This window comes from Bombus fervidus, chromosome 2 (assembly GCF_041682495.2).
Source record: "Bombus fervidus isolate BK054 chromosome 2, iyBomFerv1, whole genome shotgun sequence".
NCBI classification, from domain to species: Eukaryota; Metazoa; Arthropoda; class Insecta; order Hymenoptera; family Apidae; genus Bombus; species Bombus fervidus.
In genome coordinates this window covers 20065341-20091415 of record NC_091518.1, presented here as the reverse complement: position 1 = coordinate 20091415, position 26075 = coordinate 20065341, and the positions used below count along the sequence as shown (strand labels likewise).

The 26075-nt window shown below is 36.0% G+C and overlaps 1 protein-coding gene across 2 annotated transcripts in view; it reads left to right on the top strand.

The window, feature by feature from the left end:
• The window catches only part of Glurib (Glutamate receptor IB), a 351678-nt gene that overhangs the window by 160687 nt on the left and 164916 nt on the right, over window positions 1–26075 (top strand). For both annotated transcript variants that reach the window (XM_072017713.1, XM_072017717.1), the window contains exon 2: window positions 14381–14533. In XM_072017713.1, coding sequence (XP_071873814.1) covers window positions 14381–14533 — 153 coding nt within the window. The remainder of the gene's footprint in view (window positions 1–14380; window positions 14534–26075) is intronic.

The following is a 26075-nucleotide window of genomic DNA, read 5'->3' as shown; positions in this document are numbered from 1 at the left end:
CTCGCGTGTTACGTTCGCCACTTTGACTTGCGTGCGCTTAACGCTCCGCGATGACCCGCTTTGCTTTAGTCAAGAGAAAACCACGCTTCTTGACCGAGAAATCTTTTCGTCCGATCTTTCTTCGTTTTTAAGAAGATCGAAGTTAAAGTCACGCTTAATACGAAAAATTCGCGTATTTTTAATTTAATTACAATTAAATTCAGTATTTTAGAGTAACGAGATCATAGTGCAAGAAGAAATTGATGTTTTCATGAATTCAAAGAAATGGAACCTAGGTAGAGATTTCTTTAATCCGCTAAATATTATAACGAGAAAGAGAGAGAGGAGAGAGAGAGAGAGAGAAGATTTGAATCTATTTTACATATTTGTGCATTATAGAATATATGAATATACTATGCAATATATACAACACTGTACATATTTTTTAACATTTTATGTACATTCTGTGAATTTTTACATCTTTAAGTTCTTCACGAATATATAAATATCTACGATCTAACGATTATACCTTGAAATTAGTCGATTACCAAATTACGCGTAAAGTTTCTATTTAACGTCGCGCAAATTGTTGAAATTGAATAAGAATAGCAGAAGTTAATTACGATTTACCAAGATACGAATACTGTTATACCACTATGAATTCAGGAGAATTATAAATGAACAATTACATCGTAAAGTCTTTCCTTTACTATCTTATTTAAACGCTTCTTAAGTTCTAGCGAGCATGTAATTCTGTTGGAACGTACGTCACGCGTGAATTGAAAGTTACGAAAAATTCGGCTAAAATTTGTATAGTTCACTCTTCGGTAATTCATCTTGTACACATTATACATAATAGAAATCCAATTGGAGGACACTGTGTTAAGTCATCAATTTGTAAAACGTGCCTCTCGTACCTAAAAAGTTTCTTAATAACTTCGTGAACTATTCGCTGAAAAACGAAACGAAAGTTTTGCAAGTAGATGAAGTTCTGTTGTTTAAAGTTAACGGTAACAGTAGCTCTATATGCAAGCATTTCACGTACCGTAATACACCGCAACTTGTTATTCCATAATATGCCAACATGACTGTGCTAGCCTGATAGTTCACGAAAGTTATGTCTCGACAAAATTACCAGCGACCCGTCCATATGGTAATTACGGGCGAATTGGCAGTGATTTCAAGGAAAGTAAAGGAAAGTAAAGGAAAAGTTGAGCTGGAAGTTTGCGTGCGTGAAGCCTGTTATCTAATTATTCGATAAAGGGTAAGTAGACTTATCTCGATACGATATGGTGATTAAACGACGCCTTCGCGCGATAATTTGTCGAGCAACAAGAGAAGTTGAACGACTGGTTGCTGGTAGACGGACGAGGAATTGCTTGGTATTACCCTAAATTGCAGGGAAGTATAAATGCCCGCTCGTAAACGCGACGAAGTCGAGATTAAGCAATATATTGTGCGTGATTGAAGTCGCCTGCATGTTGGAGAATGTGAAACTCGAAAGTTCGAGATTGATCAATTTGCGTACGAAGCGCTGATTCTCTCGGAGAATGGCGATGCAGCAGGGATAGGTTGCATATTAGTTTTCAAATTAAATATTCGCTATTGAAACGGAATTATATATAGAAGTAATTCTCCGTTTCAGGATCAATGAATGTTACGTTAGAATATTTGTAAGAAGAGAGTCAATAATTTAAAAAAGATACGATAAAAATTCTAGAAAATATTTCGTTGAGAAATATTTACGTTTTTCTAATGTACGTTTCATAGAGAACTGCGTTGTTTATGAAAGGGTACAAAGATTTGGAATTCTTACCGATAATTACAGAATGAACAGTATTGGAGAATTCTGATCCGAACATTAATTAAGACCTGTTTACACTGACAATCAAGTAATCAAATTTTACTGGAAAGAAAGTATGATTATATGTCCACGTTATTCATCCAGAATGTGCAATAACATACTCTGTAATACTCAACTTTATAAATAGTCAAACATAGTTACACGTATAATTGAACAATTTTGTTATATCAAGTCTCGTAAATCGAAAAGTGTCACACATTGTAAATGTAAATAAAATTCTTGCGTTCCATTCGCTTTGGAATTCCATCTAATAAGATCTGCCTTTCGCAAACAAAATCTCGTTCATCTTCTTTCTAAACATTTCCCCGATCCTATCAAATAAATCGAAACAGTCGAGAGACTGCGACGAAACCGTTCATTAAATCGTTTAATTGAATTATAACCAAGGAAAAAGCTTGTGGCAAACGAAAGGACAAGCCAGTGTCAGTTGATTTTCGAAGAAACGGATCAGCGGCTCGGATCTTCCTCCTCTTCTTCTTCTTCTTCCTCTTCTTCGCCAGTTTTCTTCCAAGGAAAAAGCTTTCGAAAATTATTCAGCCGTTCGTCTTCGAGTTTCTCCTGGTGGCTTTCGAGGGTGGCGAGGATCACTCGGTATTAACATAAAGTAGATTCAATATCTACGGGCAAGAACTTAATTTAAATCCTTGGAACGTCTTAAGGGATACAATATCGGATCCAACGGGCGACAAGACGTCTCGCGGATAGTCTTCGTGCGGTCGTCAGTCGGTAGACTTCTCGAACGATATTGAGCACGGATTTAAATCGAGTTTGCTCGTTAGGTCATTGTCCTCGGATTGGATTTGTCATGGAACCGACTCGCTGATTAGCCAGGGTGTCGGGCAAAAGAGATTGCGCCGTTAACCTTATGAATCTCTGGCTCTCTCTGGTGTCCTTCGACTCCCCTGACGAATCGATTATCGCAAACGCGATAGACATAGAATTGTGTGACGCGTTGAACGCGCGGTAGTTTATTCCCTTGACACTCGTTAAACGAAGTGGAGAAATGTTCGGAGAATTTTTAAGTCGTTTAGGATATTTACGATGAAATTATACATGGTGAGTGCGTTTAACTACCTTGAAAAATATGTACAATTGTGTTCGGACACACGGGAAAAGGAAAATGTTTCAGAGAAATGTTGTATATATTTGTGGGAAATTTATTGATGCAGAAATGTATGGAAATATTTGTCACGGTATCCGATGTACATAAACAAACATGTATTATTATGTTCTTTATCTTTGTACAAGCTCGAAAATGTCACAAGTTTTTCGAATGTATAGGAAAGTCATAATCATATTTTAAAATAGAAATCTACATTTTATATCGGATATTTTTGTAATTAATATCGAAACGTTTACCTATCGCCGTAGTTTGGGTTATATATTTTTTGGACGTATATACAGCATGTTTCATTCTGCTTTCTATCGACTACATATAGCAAAACGTGGTTTTCTATAAAAGAGAATAAAACGAAAATAATAGCGCTGTATCTGAACGGGCATTCTAAATATTTCAGAGTAGCACTTATACCGATATTTCTAAATATTCCATAAATCAAGGGACCGTGGAATTCTGTAATACCTTACAGAACATAATACCTGAGAAAACATATCTGTAATCTCTTCGTTCAAATTTCCGTAGCTCTACTGATGTACGTGTACCTATATCCAGATGCGCACAACATCCTGACTTCCGATCCTCTCGCAAAAGCTATCGATCAGCTGCAACTCTGTATCCTGTAGCGCTCCACTTTGTCAAAAATCTACTCTAGTAAATTAAATACAAACATCTGCTTTTTTAAATGCCAGTACTATATTCTAAAAAAAAATTACGAGAACGTCGTTCAACAGTTACGCGAGTTTCATCGTAAAATATATGGCGAAAAATTTCTTTAACCGATAGATATCTGTTACGTAAAATTGACCAAAGTTCTATCCGTCTTTTTTTTTTCAGAATGCGGTAGCTTTGTAACATTTAGCGAGGTCCGAGATACGGAATTCGGCGCACGAAACACAGCGAATCAAAAGCCTGACGTATTGCCCGGCGAGACGAACGAATTTCGCTGCATGAAACGACCACTAATTTCCACTATCGCGTCGAATATTAAACCACTTCCCTGGAACTGTTTCTATTCGACGCAACGTATTGCGTTTTATTTAAACATTCCGCGTAATTTCTACGTACCGTTGAAATCCCAGGGAAATTTTCCACCGGGTTGAACACTATTTGGACACTATATTCACCGCTCGTGCTCGTACTTTCATGTTTAACGAGAAATCCTGTGTATACTCGTTTGCGAACACGCTTCGCGTGCTCGCGAACACACCGCCATAAACTCCATATCGACGCGATCGACGCCTGTGCGGACACCATAATAAAAGATAACGAATAAAGTTAATGGAAAACGCTGAAGCGAATCGTAGTAACCGAAACATAACGACATTGTCGATCGGTTCGGCGTCGTTCAGCTTGTAACGGCTATTATTCGAAATTTCCTCCATTTCGCTCTCTACAGCACCGATAATTTCAAGCTTCGCCGATCAAACCTTCAGCCGTGGCCTCCCTTTTCCTTCAACGACGTCGATTCAGCTGAATCCCCGTCGGTTCCTAGATTACTTAAACGTTACGTGTTTTGTATCGAAAGTCACGCTGTCCCTTTGTAATCGCTAGCTGAAGCGTTTGCTAGCTTGTGGCATGAATACCACAGCGGTGCAGACCTTCGTATTCGAAATCCTCGTTGTTAAGCACATCGTCGTCGATTTATCGTCGTTTCACCACTTTTCTCTCAGATGATTCGATTTAATTTAGTTATGCAATTAGATCGAATTTAATTTGGAGTTAGGTAAATTTCTTTGTAATAGACGCGTGCAGGTGACTCTGGTTAAGAACAGAGAGAACAGCGGAGAATACAGTGCTTCGCTATTCTGTTTCGCTGAATGTTTCATCGACAGAGGCTATTAAATATGTAAATACTATATAAATGAAAAGTTTGGGATCATTAAACGAATATAAACTCGGAGAATTTAGTAAAACTTGAGTAAATTCTTCGATCAAAGATCTGTCTATCGAAGTAAAAAAAATTAGTATTTTTATTCGTAGCATTAGCTTCAAATCTAAAATCTTCTAATAATAACATTGACAGGAAATTGTATATAGATACAATTAGAAGAATGTTTGCAAATTTTCTAGTGGTAATGTTTTCATGACATGAACGTGAAACATATATCCAAATTGATTCGGACAGACCCGAATTTTCATGGGATGTTTTTCAAAATAATATCGTTTTCCCTTCATTTCTGATTTCAATTAAATATATTGATTCCATCATTTATGACCAGACAATGGCCATCATCATCCGCCAGGAATTACTATCTCAAAGAATATTAAACAACATAAATACTATTAAATAAAGTCGTGTAACGAAATTATTTGCTCGTCGTTGTTTTGAAGGATGATAGACGTATTTACATGGAACAAGCGTTACTTCCAATTGCAATATAAATAAAAATCAATGAAGAATTTACAATATCAACAGAAATCTTATAACATAAACTTAAAATTTTTATGATATCAAAGTACCACGATACTTGCTCTATTGACATTATGCTTCTTGCGACGATCACTGATCGTCCAACATCGTTAAACACTTCTCAACGTCGAAAATCGACATTGATCGTCGACATTGCGGCGTGCTAGAAAGGTTTCAAGGCACAAAAAGCTAATACAAAGAGAGGAGCAAACGAACCTCGACGTTAACGAAATCAAGAGACGAGCGAGAAAGAAAGGGACACGCTAGGGGTTCGTCGAATTTTACGAATTCCTGGTGGATAGGGAAGGTCGGTTGATTCGGTCGGAACGGTCTAGGACAAAGCAACGACCAAGGACGATTTGTAAGAACGCGACTAAAGAACGCGGACAAAGAGGGGAGCTAAAATAAATTACAGGGCGAACAAACGATTAAGCACGTGTACGAGGGGAAGAAGAGGTGGAAAGCAAAGAAAGAACAGAGACAGGATCAAACTTGCAAATGTTCGTCGAAGGAAAACCTCGAAACTGACAATGTGTCTGACTCTCTGAACGAGAAAGTCCGAATATACTGGAATACTTGGAACTGGTAACAAATGAGCGAAAAAATTGGTCGTTCGACGTCGGTGGATAGGAGAGGAACGACGTTTGAAAACGAAGCGAGTACGAGGAAGAGAAGGACAGACAGAGACTGGGGGATGCAAGAAGCGTAAAAGCGGCGGTTCCAGGCGAATACCGATGTCGGCGAGAGGTGCAACGCCGAAAAACGAGGTTCGCGGCCGAAAGAAAAATATGAAGGACGCGCGAAGAGGAAAAGGAGAAAAGGAATGACACGCGGCTGGAAAATTGGGAAGCGTGGAAGGAAGAAGGTTGAAGAAGGTTGAAAGAACAGGGTGGCTCGACAGGGGAGAGAAGGGGAATCGATGTGAGTGTGAGTGCATGGTGGGGAGGTTGGGCACCAATCAATAGACGCGCGGCGGCGCCCCACCTGTCAACGCTCCCTGAGATAAACACGGCCACCCAGATTGGTATTTAAAGGTGCTATTGTACTCGATACACATACTTTTCACCTATTAGTTTTTAGAAATTTTCAGCGAACTGCCATCTATAAACTCGTGAATCTGTCAATTTTTGTTTCCAATATACAGGATTCGTCGTTATTAAGGGGGTTGATCGTTGGCTCGATTGCCTTATCTTGGATTCGCCTGTGTTTGATTTAGGATAAGTCGAAGGTGAATATGATGTGGGAAATGTTATTATACGAGGGATGAATAGAAGAGGAGTTGAAGGGGTTACTTTAGGGTATGGTTACTTTAAGGAGGATTGAAAGGGTAAAGTTGGAGAGGGTGAACTCGGGCTTAAGTTAAGCGCACTGGAAACCTTCGATCTTAACCTCTGTGATTCAAATTTTTAATTCTTTGTATTTTTATGCTTCCAGCTTGAAATTCTGATTTGAACTGTTTTGGCAAAGTATACCGCTTCTAAAATATCTCACGATATCTCTTACTTTTAATACGAACATTAATTTTTTACGTAGACCATGAACTTTGAATTATATGGATTTTTCAATAAATTTGTTAATACATTAACTAGATTCTTTGTCATACAAAGTTTCATGTTCAAACATATTTCTTTATACGTTTTAACGATCACTTAATATTCTCCACTTTTGAAGCTTATATATAATAATGATGAGCCTAAAATTTTTGAGTGGCTGTGTGTATGGAAGAGAAAATCAATTTTTACGGTTATTCGAGATACTAATATTTATTATATTTTCTTCTATTGTTCTTGGATTTCATGAGAAAAATTGGCAAATCCGATATGTTTTCGCGTATCAATCATACACGAACGAATTTAGAATGAAAACCAATAAAGGTTTTGATTTCATTTTCAATATTAAAGTGTAATCCATTCCAAGTCTCCTGTAACCAGTGGATACGTGTAACGTAATTTTTGATATTCGTAATAGTTTAAAAAACAAACGATGAAAAATATTTGATGAACTCTGTTTACTATTATTTGGCGACAGTGATCGAACAAAAGTTGTCACAGCTTCTCACATTGACAAAATCTGAAACACATTAGGTCATGAATGGTTGATTGCCTGTCGCAACTTTATGGTCGCAGTTCATCAAACTTTTGGCAATTATATTAGAATCTTGTTTCACGAACAAGCACCAACGTCTTAGATATTAAACAATGTTTACGCCTCTGCTTGTATAAATTTCATCATTCGCATCTACTTGCAAAACTTTCCACTTTCTAAATTCGTAATTTTCCATTAATCTTTCAGTAATCCTTAACCATAAATAAATAGTTATCAGCTATTTTATATCGTATTACAAACAATGAATGTGTTGATGGAGTATGGGAATCGTAATATATATGTAGGATCATCTTTGGAAAACGGGGCGTGTGATGAGTCTTGCTGCGAGTTGTCCATAGTTGTCTTATACCAGATGATGTTTGTTTATGGATGTTGAAGTGATCGTCACTTCAAACTCTACATCTAGTCTTCGGTTTTCTCAAGCGCTGAGGCCATCGATAGCGCATAGACAAAAGAATGCGTCGAAGACAGACCATAAGCGGTACATGTACGACGTTGACTTCAGGGTTCTTTTAGTCTCAGGGTAACATTGCTAGCGTACGGATCCGGGCCAGCTTACATTGTATTCCACACTTTGTACTTTAATGTATTACAAAAGTTAACAAGTGATATCGATGATCGAGTGATCGAGACGTCTATGACGATGAATTTAGGTTCGATAACGAATACACGGTCAACGGGATGACGATTGCGATTAGGAACTCGATGTACGTGTTCACTGGGTTAGTCGAACTTATCGGATTCCACCTCGGTCCAAGTGGAACTTGCCCTTATATACTCCTCTCCGTATTCCTCGGGTCAATCCCAGTTTTTAAGGAGAGTTATTTAATTACTTTATACCTTTGTTAGGTGCACGTCCCTCCCGTGACTGTGGCTACGTTCAGCGACCCGTTATGTCACTTCGAGCCCAAGCCCACTGTCACAAATCTCGGACAATCATAATTGACTTGACTCATAAACAGCTATTTCTCAGTTTTATTGTTTAAGTACGACTATAATAAAAAGTCTGGACTAAAGACCTTCCCAAATATTCCGAAAGAAAGGCTCCCTTCATCTCCGACATATATAAAGTTACAAATATATATAAAATTATATAAAAATATATAAAATATATATGTCTGGTTCACATTATGATTATAGTTAGGGGCGTGTAATGAATATTCTCTGGAATTAGCCATCGTTGTTATGCAATCGAGGTAATGTTGATTAGCACAAGTATTACAGAATCGACAAGTAGCCGCGGTGATTAGACACCAATGACAATGGTCTTGGGTTCGATAACGAATCCGCGGTCAACGGGATAACAAATATACTCTCTTCCAGAGTCTAAGTCGGACTCGTAGTTAAAAACGTGGAGTATCCACCGACCGTAAAGACGTTGTTTTACTCGCTGACGAGATCGCACGAGAATGTTCCTCTCCGTCACAGCGATGCTGCAGAGGAAAACTATGATGGGGTGTGTCTCAGAGCACGAGATCATCGGATTCGTCGAGAACAACCCTCGTTCAGAAAGTGAGGGAAATGGACGTTGCTGTTAATTGGTTAATTTCTACGTTGGTGGTTAGAAAAGGATGCTAGCCGCCCTTGAGAGAAAGTTGCTAGTGGGAAGCGTCGTACGTGAGGAGAGCAGATCTCTCGTATCTTTCCGTAGTAGATGACATATTTACGGACTGCTAGGATAAAGACTATTTGTCAATTTGAAGGACCTTAGTTAACTAAATTCTAAAATTTATAGCGGGTCCTTAGATTAGCTGAACATATACCGTGAATGATGCATCTACATCTGGCAATCATCTTGCCCGAAGAATAAAGTCTGAGTGTGACGAGCCACGGGGCAGGAACCGTTGGAATGTTTATTGTTAGGTGTCTGTACAACTATTTCTTTTTAAGGAGAACTATGCAATTCTATACCTTTGTTAGGTAAAACGTTCATCCCGTAACCGCGGCTACGTTCGGCGACTAGTTGTCGCCTTGAGCACAAGCTCATTATCGCAAACCTCAGACAATTATAATCGGGTTGCTTATGAGATTAAAGTGTTACGGATATTCCTAAAAATTCCAAAGGGAAGGCCCGGTGTACTTTCATCTCCGACATATATATAGATAAAATTGCCATACGAAACCTCTAAGCATTGAATTACGATCAAATTAAGTAAAAATAAAATGATTATGCGAAGATACTAGTTATTATATAAAAATAATCTGATTAAAAAAGTAAAATGTTGATAAGAAAATTTGTTATTGAAAGATACTCTAGTTAAAGTATAAATGAGGAACAATAACGAAAGAAAATTCTTTCTTTGATTATTAAAACACTTAAAAAATTGGAATCCTGTGATAAATATTTCTCCAAATATGTTTTACAATTTTGTACAGAATCGAACTAAAAGGAAATTGCAAGCAACGTACCAGTTGATAAAATATGGGAAATTTAATAAAAAAATCAAATTGTCACTGATACTGGATGTTGACAAATAATTTAATTAATTAAAAATGATACTGTGTAAAAATGTTAGTCATTGGAAAACAAGCAATTTAAAATATAATTTAGGAACAGCAATAAACTTAACGTTGTTTATTTAGTTACTATAAAAATTAAGAAGATAGATGTTGTAATAAATATTTCTTAAAATCATGTCTCTAGTTTTCTCTTTGTTAATATAAAATTAAGTCTCTAATTTTCTAGAAAACCTAATTTTAACAAAATTGCAAGAATGTACAATACATATAAATGATAGAGATGCATTCGCGTTATCTTTCGATCGGCTACGTTTAGTAACCTCCGGCTGAATAATAATCTCGTTTCTTCTGATATGGTTTTACAAAGTTCCCCGAAGCGGCGTATCTGAAAAGGCAGAAACAGCGGTGCTCCGATAAGAGAACAGAGAGAAGCGTGTCGCGTTGATATCGCAAGTAGAAAAGACGGACGAGCAAGCAAGAAGTTCTTTCATTCTGTTCGCCTGCGTACCTTTGCACAAAGAAAGTAAGGAACGCTTTCTTCGCAACCTTGTTCTTACGATTTCCACATTGCCACGAAATATTCAAGTTCTTTCGCCGCTAGGAACAAAAACAAGGCGGAGATTGTTGCGAACACCTGTTGAAAGTATAATCGACCTTGTTTCTATGTTCATTTGAGACAATTCGCTACGCTAGATTTTAGAAAAATCGATATATTGTTGCTTTTTTCGTGTCATCTCGCTTGACTGCTCAATTAGAACACCACATAATGCTTGTTTAGTTTGAGAACAGGAGTTCCAGTAACCTTCGATGTACCGGACTGAAAATAACGTTTCTGCGAGAGTTGAAAAGCCTGACCCTGATTGCTGTGATAATTAGTTCAGAAAATTTGAAAATGATTTTTTTTTAAGAAATGTTGAAAAATAAAAGCAGAATTCTGGAAGAAATTATTACATTTCTATTTGAAGATTTTTATCTCTATTTAACGTTACTATCGTATTTAAGATATATGAAATATGAAATATTAGAAAAAGAAAAAAAAAAAGAAAAGAAATGCTTTACTTCCATATAAAGACCAAGCCATGTAGGATGAAATGCATCAGTCATTTATAAGTTTAGTTCTCAGGAGGGGAAATCAGATAGCATAAGATATGAAGTGGAGATAGCTCGCTGAATGTTCGAATATGCCAATTTATCATAAAGCCATAAATTACCAAAATCATAGCTACCTTGACCTTCTCAAACTTCAGACACATGTATATCTAGGTTCAAACATCTCGACGTTCGCTTCTCTCCTAAAATCTATCGATCAGGTACGTCTGTATAATCATGTGGACTATCGTCTCGTCAAGAAGCATCCGCTATACTAAATACCGTGTTGTAAAGAAGTATCGAAGCATCGTCTAACATTTATGAAAATTTCGTCACGATATATGAAAAGTAAGCAGAAAAATTAATCTTCAAACAAACGTATATGTAAAACAGCATTTTTATTAAATATATCAAAGTATTTTGAAAATTTGAAAATTCTGATGATACACAATACAAATTATATCGTAATAGAAATGAGATTCGAGTAATTCAAGCTCTTAATTTACACTGGACCACGTACACTGACACAAGCATCAAGATACCTGACTTTTGTATTCATTGGAAGAATCAAATAAATTTTATCTTAATTGGTACCTTGTATCACGAGACACGTATAATGCAGAAACGAAATTATAAGAAATTTAAATAATTAAATAATAATTAGAAAATTATCATGATAAAACAAATAGCGAAAGATAAAAGCATTCGATTAAACGTCAGTAAGTGCTCTATTACGTATGCAACGTAGCTCCTTAACTTTTGCTCTGCTATTGTAAATAGAAACTTCAAACGAAATAAATAAAGATATTTGTAAGGTATAGGAGAAAGAAATAGAATTTTCGAATATTCGGTGCTTCGAGTATTCCCTCGGCGTAGAACAGCATTTGTTGGCTGATTTAATGGAGCTCGTGAGATTCGTTTCACGGTGATACGCGATTCTTTAAGGATTCGCCGGATTTGCAACGACAAGAAGAAATTGCGTAAAGTAGAAATAGCATTGGTAGCGGAGGCGCGCCGCGGTGCGAAGGAAACGCGAGAAAGGCGAAATAAGAAAAATCCGTGAAACGATATTACGTAAGGTTACGGCGTGCACGATGGCGTAGGGAAAGAGCATGCGAGAAGTTCTCTCATTTCGCGATGGAGAGGAGAAGCACTCGGAAAAAAGTCAAATTCAGCGTGGCGACTTTGAAAGTCGTAAAGAAAATCATTCCAATGTAACGTCTCGTTGCTTATGTTTGTTCACCAATCTGGGAAAAACACGCACGCCGCGTTTCTTTGGTTTGGCAAAATTTTTCCAAACTCTTTTCCTCTGTCTAAAAGTTGGAAAGAATATTCTGCCGGGCTATATGCAGCCGCCTTTGATGAACATAACGTTCGTTTAACCGTACACGGTATCGAAAAAATAAGAGAGCAGAAAAAATACTAGAGGAACGTGCGCCGAACTTGTTTAATTTTTGTTTACCGAAAAATCAATGTCTGTCGTGACAAATCGCTTGGAAGCTCGATGTTTGCCAACTGAAACGACCGGATATCATCGAACCACGATAATCGGGACGCGATGCTCGTTGAGAAATCTGCATTTTTTATCTTTTAAGCAAACTATAGCGTTTTAAATTGATCGAAGAAATCCGAAAATAAAGATAGACGAGAGAGTTGAGCCAAGTTAAAAGTAGTTCGGTTGTGAACAATTTTTGTGCGATTTACATTTGAAAATAAACTATTCGGCTTGTTATTAGTGGCGTGATATAAAGAGTGAAATATATCGAGTATATACGTCGACAGCGCGACAGCCATAATGTTTTACGAGCGTATAACTTCTACTCATCGGAAAGCAAAAAGTTGATGCGATTAATGTTAGTATTCTCAATTACAATTATCATGATTCAGTAGCGTGTGTATATTACTTTACTTTTTTTTTTATTTTATTAATTCTGGCATACTTGCCATAATGCTACACATACAGGGTTATTCATATCATTCTCACGTTTCTCATATTATTCTTTCTAAACTTAAGATCAATGGCGTTTCATAACATACGACAAGCTTGATTCTTCCGTGGAAAGTTTAAGACTGAATTTTAAAATATCGAAGCGTGGATCACCCAAATAAATTTACTTCACCATGCACCCTACATAAGTGAAATCATTAAACTTATGTATTATTTTATTAAGAGATATTGTAATTAGTGATTGAAGGAAATATCGATTGTATAGATAGTTTAGGATAAACCGTTGGACAGGTTGGACAGCATTAATATCGGTACGTATTACCGACTATTAACGGCGAATGGATCGACGTAATTACACGAGGGTCGTGGACCGGCAATGGCTGAACAGACGTCGGCTCCTACCACTGTACCATATGTTAGCCACTAGCAAACGAAATTCTATGCTATCATATATCCGATACAGGTTACCACTGTCGGATTATTATACCGTATTTCATTAATAAACTGGATAATCGAATTTTCTGTGAACCTAAAAAATGATACCACACTTTTTCTAAACATTTTCATTTTATTCATAGACGCGAAATTAAGGGTAGTTGTTTAGTGGAATATCTTGTTACATTGCCTTTTACTAGATGTAAATTTATTTATAACGTCATTTGAATATTAATAACGATTCTTATAAGAAAATTAACGATGATAATTAATCGTATAGATTTTGGTTTTGTTAGCAGGATTTAATAGAAATCTTTCTTCGATAAACGAATAAAAAATATGCATTGGAAATCCTACAATTCTTCGTTATATCGTTCCTTTCCCCTATAAATTCTCAGTTCAGCTTATCAAACACGTATGTATTGGTTAATCTATAGAAATTCTCCATCTGTTGAAATATTTGGTTGAAATATTAGTTTCTTTCGTTTTATAAGGAAATAATAGACTCACAATGTTTTTTGTTTTATATTAGTTTATTGAATTATGCACGAACATAATAATAGAAATATAACGAAGTGGATCACACCTAATTCAATAAAATAATATAAAACAGAAATTGTTCATTTATCATCACCTTATGAAACGAAAGAAACTTTTCGGACAAGCTAATAATACTTGGAATACGATATAATCCTAAAAAACAAGTCATTAAGAGACAACATATAGAGAAATTTTATTTACAAATTTTATTACAATTTTATTACAACGCGCCACATTTGATGTTGCGATGTGTATATATGATATGTATGTTATATTCTTAAGAAAATTGTTTTGTACTTTTTTAAATGGTTACAGAGCAACATCAAGTGCGTGCATACGTCCTTCTACAAATTTGATATATTTATATCAATTGTGTCGTTAGTTGATAAAATAACTAAAGTAATCGATATATGTGTTTTCTGATTGCAGGTGCAATCTTCGAGCAAGGCACCGACGAAGTTCAGTCAGCCTTCAAATTTGCGATGTTCAACCATAACCAGAATACCACGACTCGGAAGTTTGAGTTGCAAGCTTTCGTAGACGTAATTAATACCGCAGATGCTTACAAACTGTCTCGCCTTAGTAAGTATGAACTTCATATATCGGTCAAATTGATGGATAATGTTTGTCGATAATTTCGTAATTAAGAGTCAGACCGATCCAAGGCTTCTTTTTTATCTGTCAACAACCATATTCGTATAAAAATCAATTATTTTTAACAAAAAGAAACAATCAGAAAATTATAGTCTGCTGAAATATGTTTATCAACGATGTTGCATTTATTTGTACATAAAAATCGAAAGCTAGTGTACCTTTCTACTATAAAGAATCCACATCACAGAGAAGAAAACGAGACTTTTAACGATAAATAAGTTAGTAGTGGCTTTGAAGTACGGAATTATGCATGTTTGTCCGAACATTAAGTATATAATACTTCGTGTCTTGCTAGAAAAATTGCTACCATCATCGACGTATATCTCTAATAGGAAACTTGGTTTCTAAACTTTATAATTCGATTGATAGTTAAAGAACGGGAAGTAACAGAAACTTATATACGATGACCAAACTAGAATTATGTTGCTGCGAATCGCGTAACTTCTCTTTCCTTTTCAAACAAGAATTATTATCTAACTTCTTTAGAAACTGCCTTTGAGTTCGGAGAAAGACTGTTCGATAGATCTTAATAACACAATTTCCAACAAAATCGCAGTAAAACACCAAAAACTCGTACGTTTTACTGGCAAACATTTATTTGGCTATAACAGGCCGAGTATCGAAAAGTAGAGCACGTTGTGGAATATCAGGAATCGATGTCATTTTGTTCGCGATATCTCTGGCGTATCAGAAATGTCGAATGATCAACACAATACTCAGACTCGTACGTGCCGGAAACGCGGCATCACGCTTGCTATTGAATTCGGCGCTGGTGGAAATCGTTGGTAGCGTGTGGTCCACGAAGTAACGTTTCGATGTCACGGCGGAGATACTAATCTCGTTCCTTCATCGAGACATCCCTATTTCTCGTCTTTGGAAGTCATGCACGTACGACACAGGGTTACATGTCCTTTCTTATCGCGTCGATCGTGAACAGGAAGCTTCCACGTGGATATTACATCCTCGATGCTTTTGATAACACGCATCGATACGCCATACGACAGATTGGCGCGTGAGGCGAAAGATATTCCGTATAGCGTTGTATCATTTTTTAAAGTATTTAATTACAGTTTTCGAATATTCTACAACTTTTATACAAAGTAATTACTTTTAATTAGATGGATGGAGTTTCATTGGTTGATCGAATGTTAAAAGGAAACCGTAAATAATTTAATTAACTGGTAGAGCAAATCGCTTTGCAATTGCTTTTGGGATATGACTTTTGCGAAATTAACAAATTGATTACTTTTAAGAAGAATGAATTTTCAGGGATATAGTAATTATATTTTTCAGTGTAAAAAATCGATTTCTTTTTTCCTAGTTTATTCTCACGCATGATTGCCAACCAGAAATTTGTTCAATGGTTTAAATAGTTCATTCATCGCTTTATTAACGCGTAATTGCTATATGTATACGATATTGCAGACATGAATTCGCAATCGGATAAGAATTCGTTACAGAAATTTTCTACATCGAAAAACCAAATCGCAGATTTTGGTTAATCAATGTCAATCTCACCCTTGGCTTCATTAATTAACCGGTTGATTAATTTTAATTATTATTATCCTATTACATAACTATCTTCATAATTTTATTTGAGTTATTTATATTTTAATTAACTCGTAGTAATTTGATAAATTCAGCCATTAAAAACAATAGGCAGTCTAAAATCGATAGGAGAGATTGAAACTAACTAGCAATCATCTTTCGGCTATGATAAAATGGTAGGGGCAACCGATATCCAAGCTGAGCGTCCTAGTGCGAAATTGATTTGGAGCGTGACGACGCCGTCGTCCCCGCCGATTCTACACAGACTCATTGTTCACTTTGTCCTGGAACGTGTAGATTTGAAACGCGAACGAGCTGGCCGGCCATCCGCAGGATCGTTTGATGCTCTCTAACCCGGGGGTGTCGGCCAATCGAGCCGCGTTGGAATTGCCTTTGAAGCTGATCGGCTTCGTTCTAAACCGTAAACGAATAGCCACCTGGGTACCAAAGATATCGGTGTCTTGTCATCGATGAAACCCTTATAAGTGTGTCCCTATAACGGCAAAGGAACAGCGGCGTTCCAATTGTAACGTTAATGGCTTTTCATAATTCGCTTTCACCAAATTTCAATTACGTTCCTAATAGATCTGTTTGCAACGTATCGGTGTAACCATTATGGTTACACCGTGTATGGTAGGTTGTAGCATATGAAATGTCCGTTTGAATAGTTCAACCATTTCATCTAGATTATAATTAGTGGTACATTGTTTATCTGCGGTGTGGTTTACACAAACGTGCAATGTTGATTTATGCTATATGTTTTATGAATTGCTTGTTTAAAATAGAATTGACAGTTCTTTGGTATATTTTTCGCAATGAATTTACATCTCCTACTTTTCTCTCTTGCGTTTTCTTATGACTTTAATTAAACTCATTGTCAGTCATATTAAATTTGTAAAAATTTATTTGAAGAATAGTAAATGTATAAATGAAGAACAAGAGTAAGCTTGAGAAGGTTTATATATCTAAATCAAATTGCGAACATTGTATCTCATGGTAAAAGCGTGACAATTTTATCAGTGTTCATCTAATGCTTTGATCGATAAATTTTATATTTATACGTAGTACATTGTATATTTTAATGAAAAGCAAAAACATATTCTTCTTTTAATTGAAGAAAATATTCCATATATAATTCCATACTTAATATCATATACTTACTTATTATCTCTCTCTTTCTATATATATATACAAACGTATATTGTTTAGTCAGGTGACAATCTGTTACGCTATAATGTTGCACATACACAATATGGACCGTGATAAGATTTAAATTCGTATCATTCGAACAAAAGAAGAAAACATTTCATATAACGAACTCTATATATACATACATATAATTATATATATACATACATGTGTATAATAACAGATATGTTTGTACTGCGTGGTGGATAGTTTTACTACCTTTCTCGAAAGTGTTTTAGTAATTTATTGTTTTAATCGCATAATACAGTGTAGCGAAAGATAAGTACGTAGTCGTATGGTTCTCTGAGGGTAGGTGGATATTAAAACGAAATAGTTTTATGTACTTCAGTTGCTACTACTCTCGCGAGTTAAATTGCTTTCATTTTATTTCTAGCATCATAGAAACTGTTGGTACTCTAATATTATGCATATATGAATCGTGTAACTCGTATATCAAAAGCATACAGACAAGATTGCCTTGCATTATGATATATACGAGTATTAAAATACTGGAAACCTACGTATCTCGTAAATTGTCATCGTAAGTGAAACTATTAATCGTTTTAGAAGCAAATGTCGTTCGATCTATTGGGCAAAAATTTGTTGCGAATTGCCGATAATAAAAACGCATATTTTCAAGACAATTTACTAAAGTTCGAATCAATTTTATTACAAACGTATATTGTTTAATCAGGTGACAATCTGTTACGCTATAATGTTGCACACACACACAATATGGACCGTAATAAGATTTAAATTCAACAAAAGAAGAAAACATTTCATACAACGAACTCTATTAGATCGATTCGTCGAATAATAATTTACATTCTTCTTCTACTTCGTCTTACGTTTATTTTTCTCAAATACGTTGTTCCTTCTTTATCCTACATACGCAAATTCCATCTCTTCTATCTCAGTTTCACGATCATCCTACTTTTCGTCATCCACTAGCATTTCTGTCGAACTTGATGAAATATTCGAGGCACAGGGGCAGCATATCGGAACAGAGATTCGGTAATAGAATTCGTGGACAGTTAGCGGTGGCTTGGCCCCGAAGTAGCGAATATTTGGGCCAAGTCCAAGGGTCAGGCCGACCGTGCACCGCGTTACGGTACTTAGGAAAGCTCTGCTAATTGTATTAATGCTAGTTGGTTCGCCCGGATCAAGACCCCGTTGTTATAATCCCATGGTAAGCCATGTTGCTCTTCTGCCATATCTATCGTCGAGATGCGATCCATTTAAATGTTTGCATTCACTGAATCATCGCCCGAACAATTTCCTTGGGGTCGACCAATGCGAAATGCGTTTCTTCGTTTGAAAGTCTTGAAAGGATTGTTATATTTATTGAAAATCTAGCAAAAATGAGATGATTGGTAACAGATATTCCGTTATACTTATATTACATTTACAAGCCAGTGAAAAATATTTTGTTACATTGCGTAGCGTATTTGAACAGGACAAGTATGGATAATTTTATTAATAAACACATGTAGTTCAAAGTTTGTAATTTATACGAAACATTAGAAATTCATTCGCATCAAAACTAATGAAATTATCAAGGTATGACAGATATCATGTGTTTTTATTTTACAGTTACTTGAATCATTCCATTGATTTGGTATAATTAACCTCTAATTTCAATTTCCTTATCTTCCTATTTTTCATTTCATCGTCAAACTCCGGGGTGAATTTTAGAGTTCATCTGGATATTCGTTAATTTGAATATTTTTAATTGTACAGAACAACAATAGGCAAATATTAATTACTAATCGGTAATGATATTTAAGGTAATACCTTTCGTTCAAGGTAAACGCAGAGACTAATTTGCTTTAATCCTATGTGTTACACGTAAGGTAGTAGTTTGTAAATGAAGCAATTTTCCTAATTTTAATTACTTTTATTAAATCTCTCAGGTAATCGTCGAGAGTTAGTTCAATTTTGCGCGGTGCTGAATCTTATACGTCAGACATGTTCAAAGTTTGATTACCAAAGATTTCGCCACGAAAAATTTTAGATTAAAAGAGACGAACTTAAATGAAGATTTCATTTAGTTAACGTAACACGAGCTAGTAGCGTTCGATATTTTTCTTTCCAACGTTTCAACATTGCACGAGGATAGAAACGACTTGTCCTTTTCTTATAATTCAAACGTCGTATTTTCTAGTCGAAAATTTTACTTTTTTGGAAACACCAATTCTTTCTGAACGACCAGTATATCAACTGGATAAAACAAATATCTGTTTCTCATCGTTTTCATGTAATACCAGGGTGACATACACGTCGTCGTCGAGTTTCCTGGGGATTTGGACGTAATGTACCAAGAAAACAACAAACTTGTGTATTGTTCTAAATAGCTTTCGAAATACAATTCCATCGCAATTTCGAGAAATATAAATGATAAATGAACGACTGCGCGAAACAATTCTACAAGTTAAAATTGCATATACAAATTATTACATCGTGTAGTTTTGAATGATTATAAATTACCATCTTGAATTACGTATTATCTATGCATTACTTTTTACACTTTTACCAGAAATTCTCATCGAATCCTGTAAACAATTTTAAAGAAGAAACCACACAGAGAAAATAGTCGGTACGTTTTACTATTTATAAGCAGACCGCGAAAGTTTATGAAAATTTACAGCTTTACAAATATATCTAGAGAAATGAAATCAAAATCAAAACTTATCTCACCCTGTAAATATTATAACGAAAATTTTATTTTGGATATTTCGTATATTTCTGCACGCTGTATCCACTATATACATTTCCGCATCTCTAAATTTCTTGTAAATGCACAAACATCCGGAGTCTAGTTGTAATTAATTCTAAAGCCAGTTCGACTCGTACTTTTCCTCCGGTGAATACTACTTTATCTCTTTCGGTGGCGCACGTACGTTATAAAGCAAATTTCCCCGCGGCACGGCGGCATGGGAAAAAATTATGCTGAACGAAAGACAGCGGCTGGACATAAGTCCTCATTTCCGTTACTCGCGTCTCGTCCAGCAAAACGTATTACGATAATGCGTTTTCCGTTATTGCGAGATCCCACGAACACTATTTCGCATTGTATAAATTCGTCTGAAGAATACCGATTTTCCTGAACGATTGAACGCGTTCGTATTGGATATTTAATATGGATAAGTATTGTCGAAGCGTGTGAATTCGCTTAATTATAAAAAAAAAATTTCATTCGAAGCATAAACTAACCCATTGTTTCTTCATCCGCAACCTAATATCGTATAATAAATTCTCGATGAACGTAATTCTTTATTCCTCGAGTCGGTAATTTCGCGTGTAGTTGTTATTGGCTCAAGCGGTGATTAATTTGCAGGAATTTCCTTACTTTTATTCGAACTTGTTTAAAATTGTATATCACGAAACTAATGCGGTAATTTTCAAAAATTGCGAAGATACATTTAACGAAAGACAGTTTACGAAGGCCACTATTTCAAGGCTACTATCGTCAGCTAAACGAGAAACACATGAAATCAATTGCAATCGATTTTGCGACATGATTTGAGGAAATATTGTCGTTTCTATGAAATTGTCTCTGTTAAAATAATTTTCGATCCTAGATTTCCGTAGGATTCCAGTGAACGAAAGTAATGCCAGATATAAATACATTTGCTCGATGGCTATTGGTTCCTTATTTCGTAAACGCGATGATGTTTGCAGTACATGACATTCTATAGAACTGTTGTGCGTATCTATCAGTTTCCTCAACTATCGCTGTATGTTATTATTTCAAAATAAAAAAAAAAGTGTATCGATAACCGTACAAAATTCCCTTTGTACGCTTGAATTTCCAGAAAATAGCATTTTCGTCCCTTTGTACGAGAAATCAATTGAAACGCATTCCCATTTTTCTGACAGGTGATAATGGCTTATCGTTCTGCTCAAATTCAATGTAATACAAACGTGGAAGTTTCATTCTATGCGTAATCAATATTCTTTCGCATTATTTTCCACAAAAGTTTGACATAATATATTGTTGTCAGTATCTTTTACATCGGATAGCAACTCGCCGCGTGATAAAAATCTTGGTGGTTTTCGTAACGCCATTTCTATTTTCTATAACAAAATTATCAGTAACACGTTACATTGTCTGATAATTATAATTTACTAAACTTACATAAGGATACATACCACTCGTGTCATGTACCGCGGAAAAAATAAAACGAAAAAGGGGCAATGTAACTTAGGAAACATACGCTTGCACGTCGGATCACCGCGCTACAACCAACATGGTTACTCTGACGTACGCGTGTCCGTCAACCCGGCTTGAAGGGTTAACCACCTCTGATTTATCTGCAGGAGTCGTGAATAAATGCAGGAAGGTTAAAATTATTTCATCAACAGAGTTTCAAAAACTATTAGATCTATTAGAATCTTTCTATTTTTCCTTTTTGTCTTTCTAATTTTCCGAGGAAGTTCCCAAAGATAAAGTCATTACAAGCGAGTAACAAATATTAGTTGAAAAACTATTTCACCTTTTACATTCTCGTTCGAACATTAGAAGATTATATACAACAAAATATACGTAACAAACTTTATTGATAAATTGGTACAGAAACGCTATGAAGATATCAAGGAACCATAGACAATCCGAAAAATCATATTACAGAACAATAGAATACAATGGTTTCTTTCTATTTCTACTGGTAACTTTATCAACGTACGATTATTGAATTGTATATATAAATGCACGATCAGACAAGGTTTCACGAGAAAATTGTTCCACGTGCAAAATCAACTTTCACCAACAATCTCGCTAAACTGGCTATTAATTATTCTCCATATTCTTAATTATCAAATTCTGCGTGTATCCACATAAACTAAAAAACAATTATTATTTATTATTACTATATATACACATATTATATTGAAAACTATAATCGCTCTAAAATTGAGATAAATCTTTAACATAGAATCGAATACGAAAGCATTCGGCAAACTTAATAAAATTCTACCATCGAGTACGTACAATAAAGCGGTCGATCGGTCAGAAATCCTCCCTCTGTTAATATTTCTCTCGAATCGTTTTTACTACTCAAAAATCTCGCGAGGTATGTGGCGGTAAGGAGTAAAAAGTCACAGACACGGTTCAGTCGTTTGCACGAGTCAGACGATGAACGAGGGCCAAGGGAATCTTTCCACCGAAAAATCACATTCGTGAGCTCGAATACAGCCGAAGGATCGGCACGAGGGTAAGGAAGAGAGAAAGGAAGGGAAAAAAGAGGTGATAGACGGAGAAAGAGCAGCAGAACGTAGCATGCTCGTCTTAGCGGAACGTAATAGCCATCTATCAACTTTCGGTGCATATCGTATAATATCCTGCAGGATCCTTTGGTTAGGGGGTTACCCCGCGGCTAGGGGTGGATGTAGAGTAGAGGTATGTATATAGGGTGCACGGACTTGCCAGCCAGCCAGCCAGCCAACCAGCCAGGAGCGGTATAAATCTGCCGTGGGGTTCCCAAGAGTATTTCCCGCCTTTTTTCCTATATAGGGTGTCTTACACCATAACTCGAGTTCTTCGATATCTCCTTTATTTTGAACTTTATTGGAAAATACTTAAGACGTAAACCGCTTTTAAGTTAAATTTCGAAGGAATCCCCCGCTGTTTATGATTTATTCATTAGAATTACTTTTTTTTTTTCTTTAGATTGACATTTCTCCAAGAATTTTAAATACGACGATCTTTATCTTTCAATTTAGTCGAGATAATTATATCGTTATATGCGATTCAAACTGGTGCGATTTCGCAGAATTATTATACTCTACGAGTATCTATATTTCTCAGTTTTTCAATATCATGAATACCTTTTATGCAGCAAAGCATAAATTTGTTTTCTTGTTGTATCCTATACCGATTAAAATAGAAATTTAAAATGCTTTTAGGCGAAGAGTTATAATACAGCTATGAGATGGCTATGAATGTTACGAAGGTGATTAAATTTCAAGTGGCAGTTCATTCTTTTGACAATTAAACTTTCTTTTTATTTCACTATATTATATTATAGATTTTCAATTAAGCAACTTAAGCTTTAATTAGTCTTTGTAAACACGTGTGATATGTTCATAAACGTAACTCGGTACACACATTTAACGGCGGAGTAACATAACGTTACGGAAGACATGATGAATCGACCAATTAGAGCTTGCACTGTTATGCCAGTAATAATTTCAGAAACAGTGCACTTCGTAAGTACTCGTTTTAGATAATGTATCCTCGATGAACGCTATTTTCAGCATTTATGAACATAGGCAATAGGAAGTTCATTCGGTATCCTGGCACTGTATTGGAATTTGATCAGTAGCCTTTCGATATTCAAGGCCACGCTTGAATACATTTTAATACGTGTCACATGCAGTAGAAAAACCGATACGTGAAACGCCAATGAACTTTGCACTTGAATCATTGGCCTGTATTGTGCGCCTAAAAATATATGCTATACATAGATAATTATATTAAAATGATGTAGTAAATATAAACAGGCGTATACAATTATGTCTCAATTCTAATGAGAAAAACAATATTGATTTTGCCCAAAATATCTACAGACGCTAAAACAAATTTTCTAATTTCCGTTATTTTATTAAGTTTGTTAGTTCTATGAATTCCTTAAGAAATTCGTTCGTGGAAATTCATGCCCGATGAAAAAATCTATTTCTAGAAAGCTTAGTTGTGTTACAAAATTCATTTCGAGAAATTTGGTGGTATCGCGAGTTACATTCCTTTATTAAAATCATATCTTATAAATTTTCCAACGCTATTAAAGACTAACGAAATATTCGAACGTTTGACTTTTGTCGAGACACCCTATGTACAGTTCCATCGTTTCTCATCCGTTTCTCTCTAGTCATTCTCTTCTATTCCTGCGCGCACTTCGTCCTCTTCGCCGCACTTTTACACTTTCTCTCTATTTCTTACCTTCTTTTTCTCTTTCTTCCTTTTATTCTTTCTCGTTGTCGCGCTTCTGGCCGCGTACTATCGCCAGACGCGAGGCGAATCTCGAGCTTCAATTCCCGCGCGATTTATCTCGGAGCAGACATTGGTCTACTGTCACCGCAACCGAGACGTTCGGTACAACAGCAAGTAACCACGCAGACAATACACCTCTTTGCCAGGCATCTTTCCCAGAACACGCGACCGTAGGATTATGACTTTTAGGTTTGGGAACAGCTGCTGACATTTCTACGTGGTTTGGGCAGATTTACTTGGCAGAAGATAGCGCGATGAGTGACGCCCACAGCGGAATTGTTGATTCTATTATGTTCAGGACTTTTGGTTACTTCTTGGGTTTCGCTAACTTTGTTTGCAAATTAAGCTAGATCGCTTGAAATTTTCTTGAGATATTTTATAAATCATCTGTTGCTCGGCGCTTCCTTTAACGTTACACACATATGCGTAATACATAAATATATATGAAAGGACATCGGGGCCTTTCTTTCGGAATGTTTGGGAAGGTCCCCAATACTTTAGTCCAGACTTTTTATTATAGTTGTATTTAAATAATAAAACTGAGAAATAGTTGTTTATGATTTAATCTGCGTATGCGTGCCCGAGATTAATGACAGTGGGCTCGGGCTCGAAGTGACATAACGGGTCGCTGAACGTAGCCACGGTCACGGGAGGGACGTGTACCTAACAGAAGTCTGGAGTAATTAAATAGCTCTCCTTAAAAACAAAAACTGACCCGAGGGGTACAGAGAGGTACGGAGAGGAGTATATAAGGGCAGTTCCACTTGGACCGAGGTTCAGTCAGACAAGTTCTACTTGTATCGTGGACAAGTACGTTGAGTCACACCCGAATCGTGGATCAGTGAGTCAAGTTCGACTTAGACTGTGGGAGAAATCGCATTCGTCATCCCGTTGACCGTGGATTCGTTATCGAGTCTAAGATCATTGCCATTCACACCCCGAGTATCTAATTACTACGGTTACTTGCCAAATTCTGTCATAATCATAATTGTAAATATCTTCGCTCTTGTATAACAACAATGTCTAATCCAAAGGAAGATTCGTTACACGCCCTAACCCTAATGATAACCCGATATATATATATTTTTTTACTTTACATTTATATGTACACATTGTAAAATATATTTACAATATATACTTCTATAATAGTATTTCTCTTCCTTGAACAATAAAAGATAATTTTCCACTTATTTGACATAATATATGCGTGGCGTATCAGAGTTAGTGAAGTGAATTTTTGCATGTGGTTCTACTTTAATAATCAAGGACTGTAGGTTCATCGTTAAGTGAGCTATATAACATATGTTATTCTGAGTACACAAGGGATACGAAAACACGTGGGTATAAATGATGAGTATAAACTGGGATCATAAGAAGAACGAGAAAGGTTGCTTTAAATATTTGTTCTGTCTGTCCTGGTTTGCAAATTGAGAAACAGATTTGTATTTTAATAATTTTCCCCACAAACTGTGCTCTCGTAAATGACTTTGCCTGTACTTTATGCACGATCTCATTGTCTATGCACATTTTCAGAATATTGTACGAAGCTTGGTAGGTGTAGTACGTATCTAAGATCGAGTTTGAGTGAAGTTTCTTAGTAATTGCCAACCAAACAGAATTCGAATGTTATTTAATTTTAATTTATATTTTATGGTTTATCATAGAAACCGTCGGTGATATTTGTCGTGTAAGACATAAGATACAAATATCACTTAAATACTCTAACTTCAAATTTAATCCCAGCTC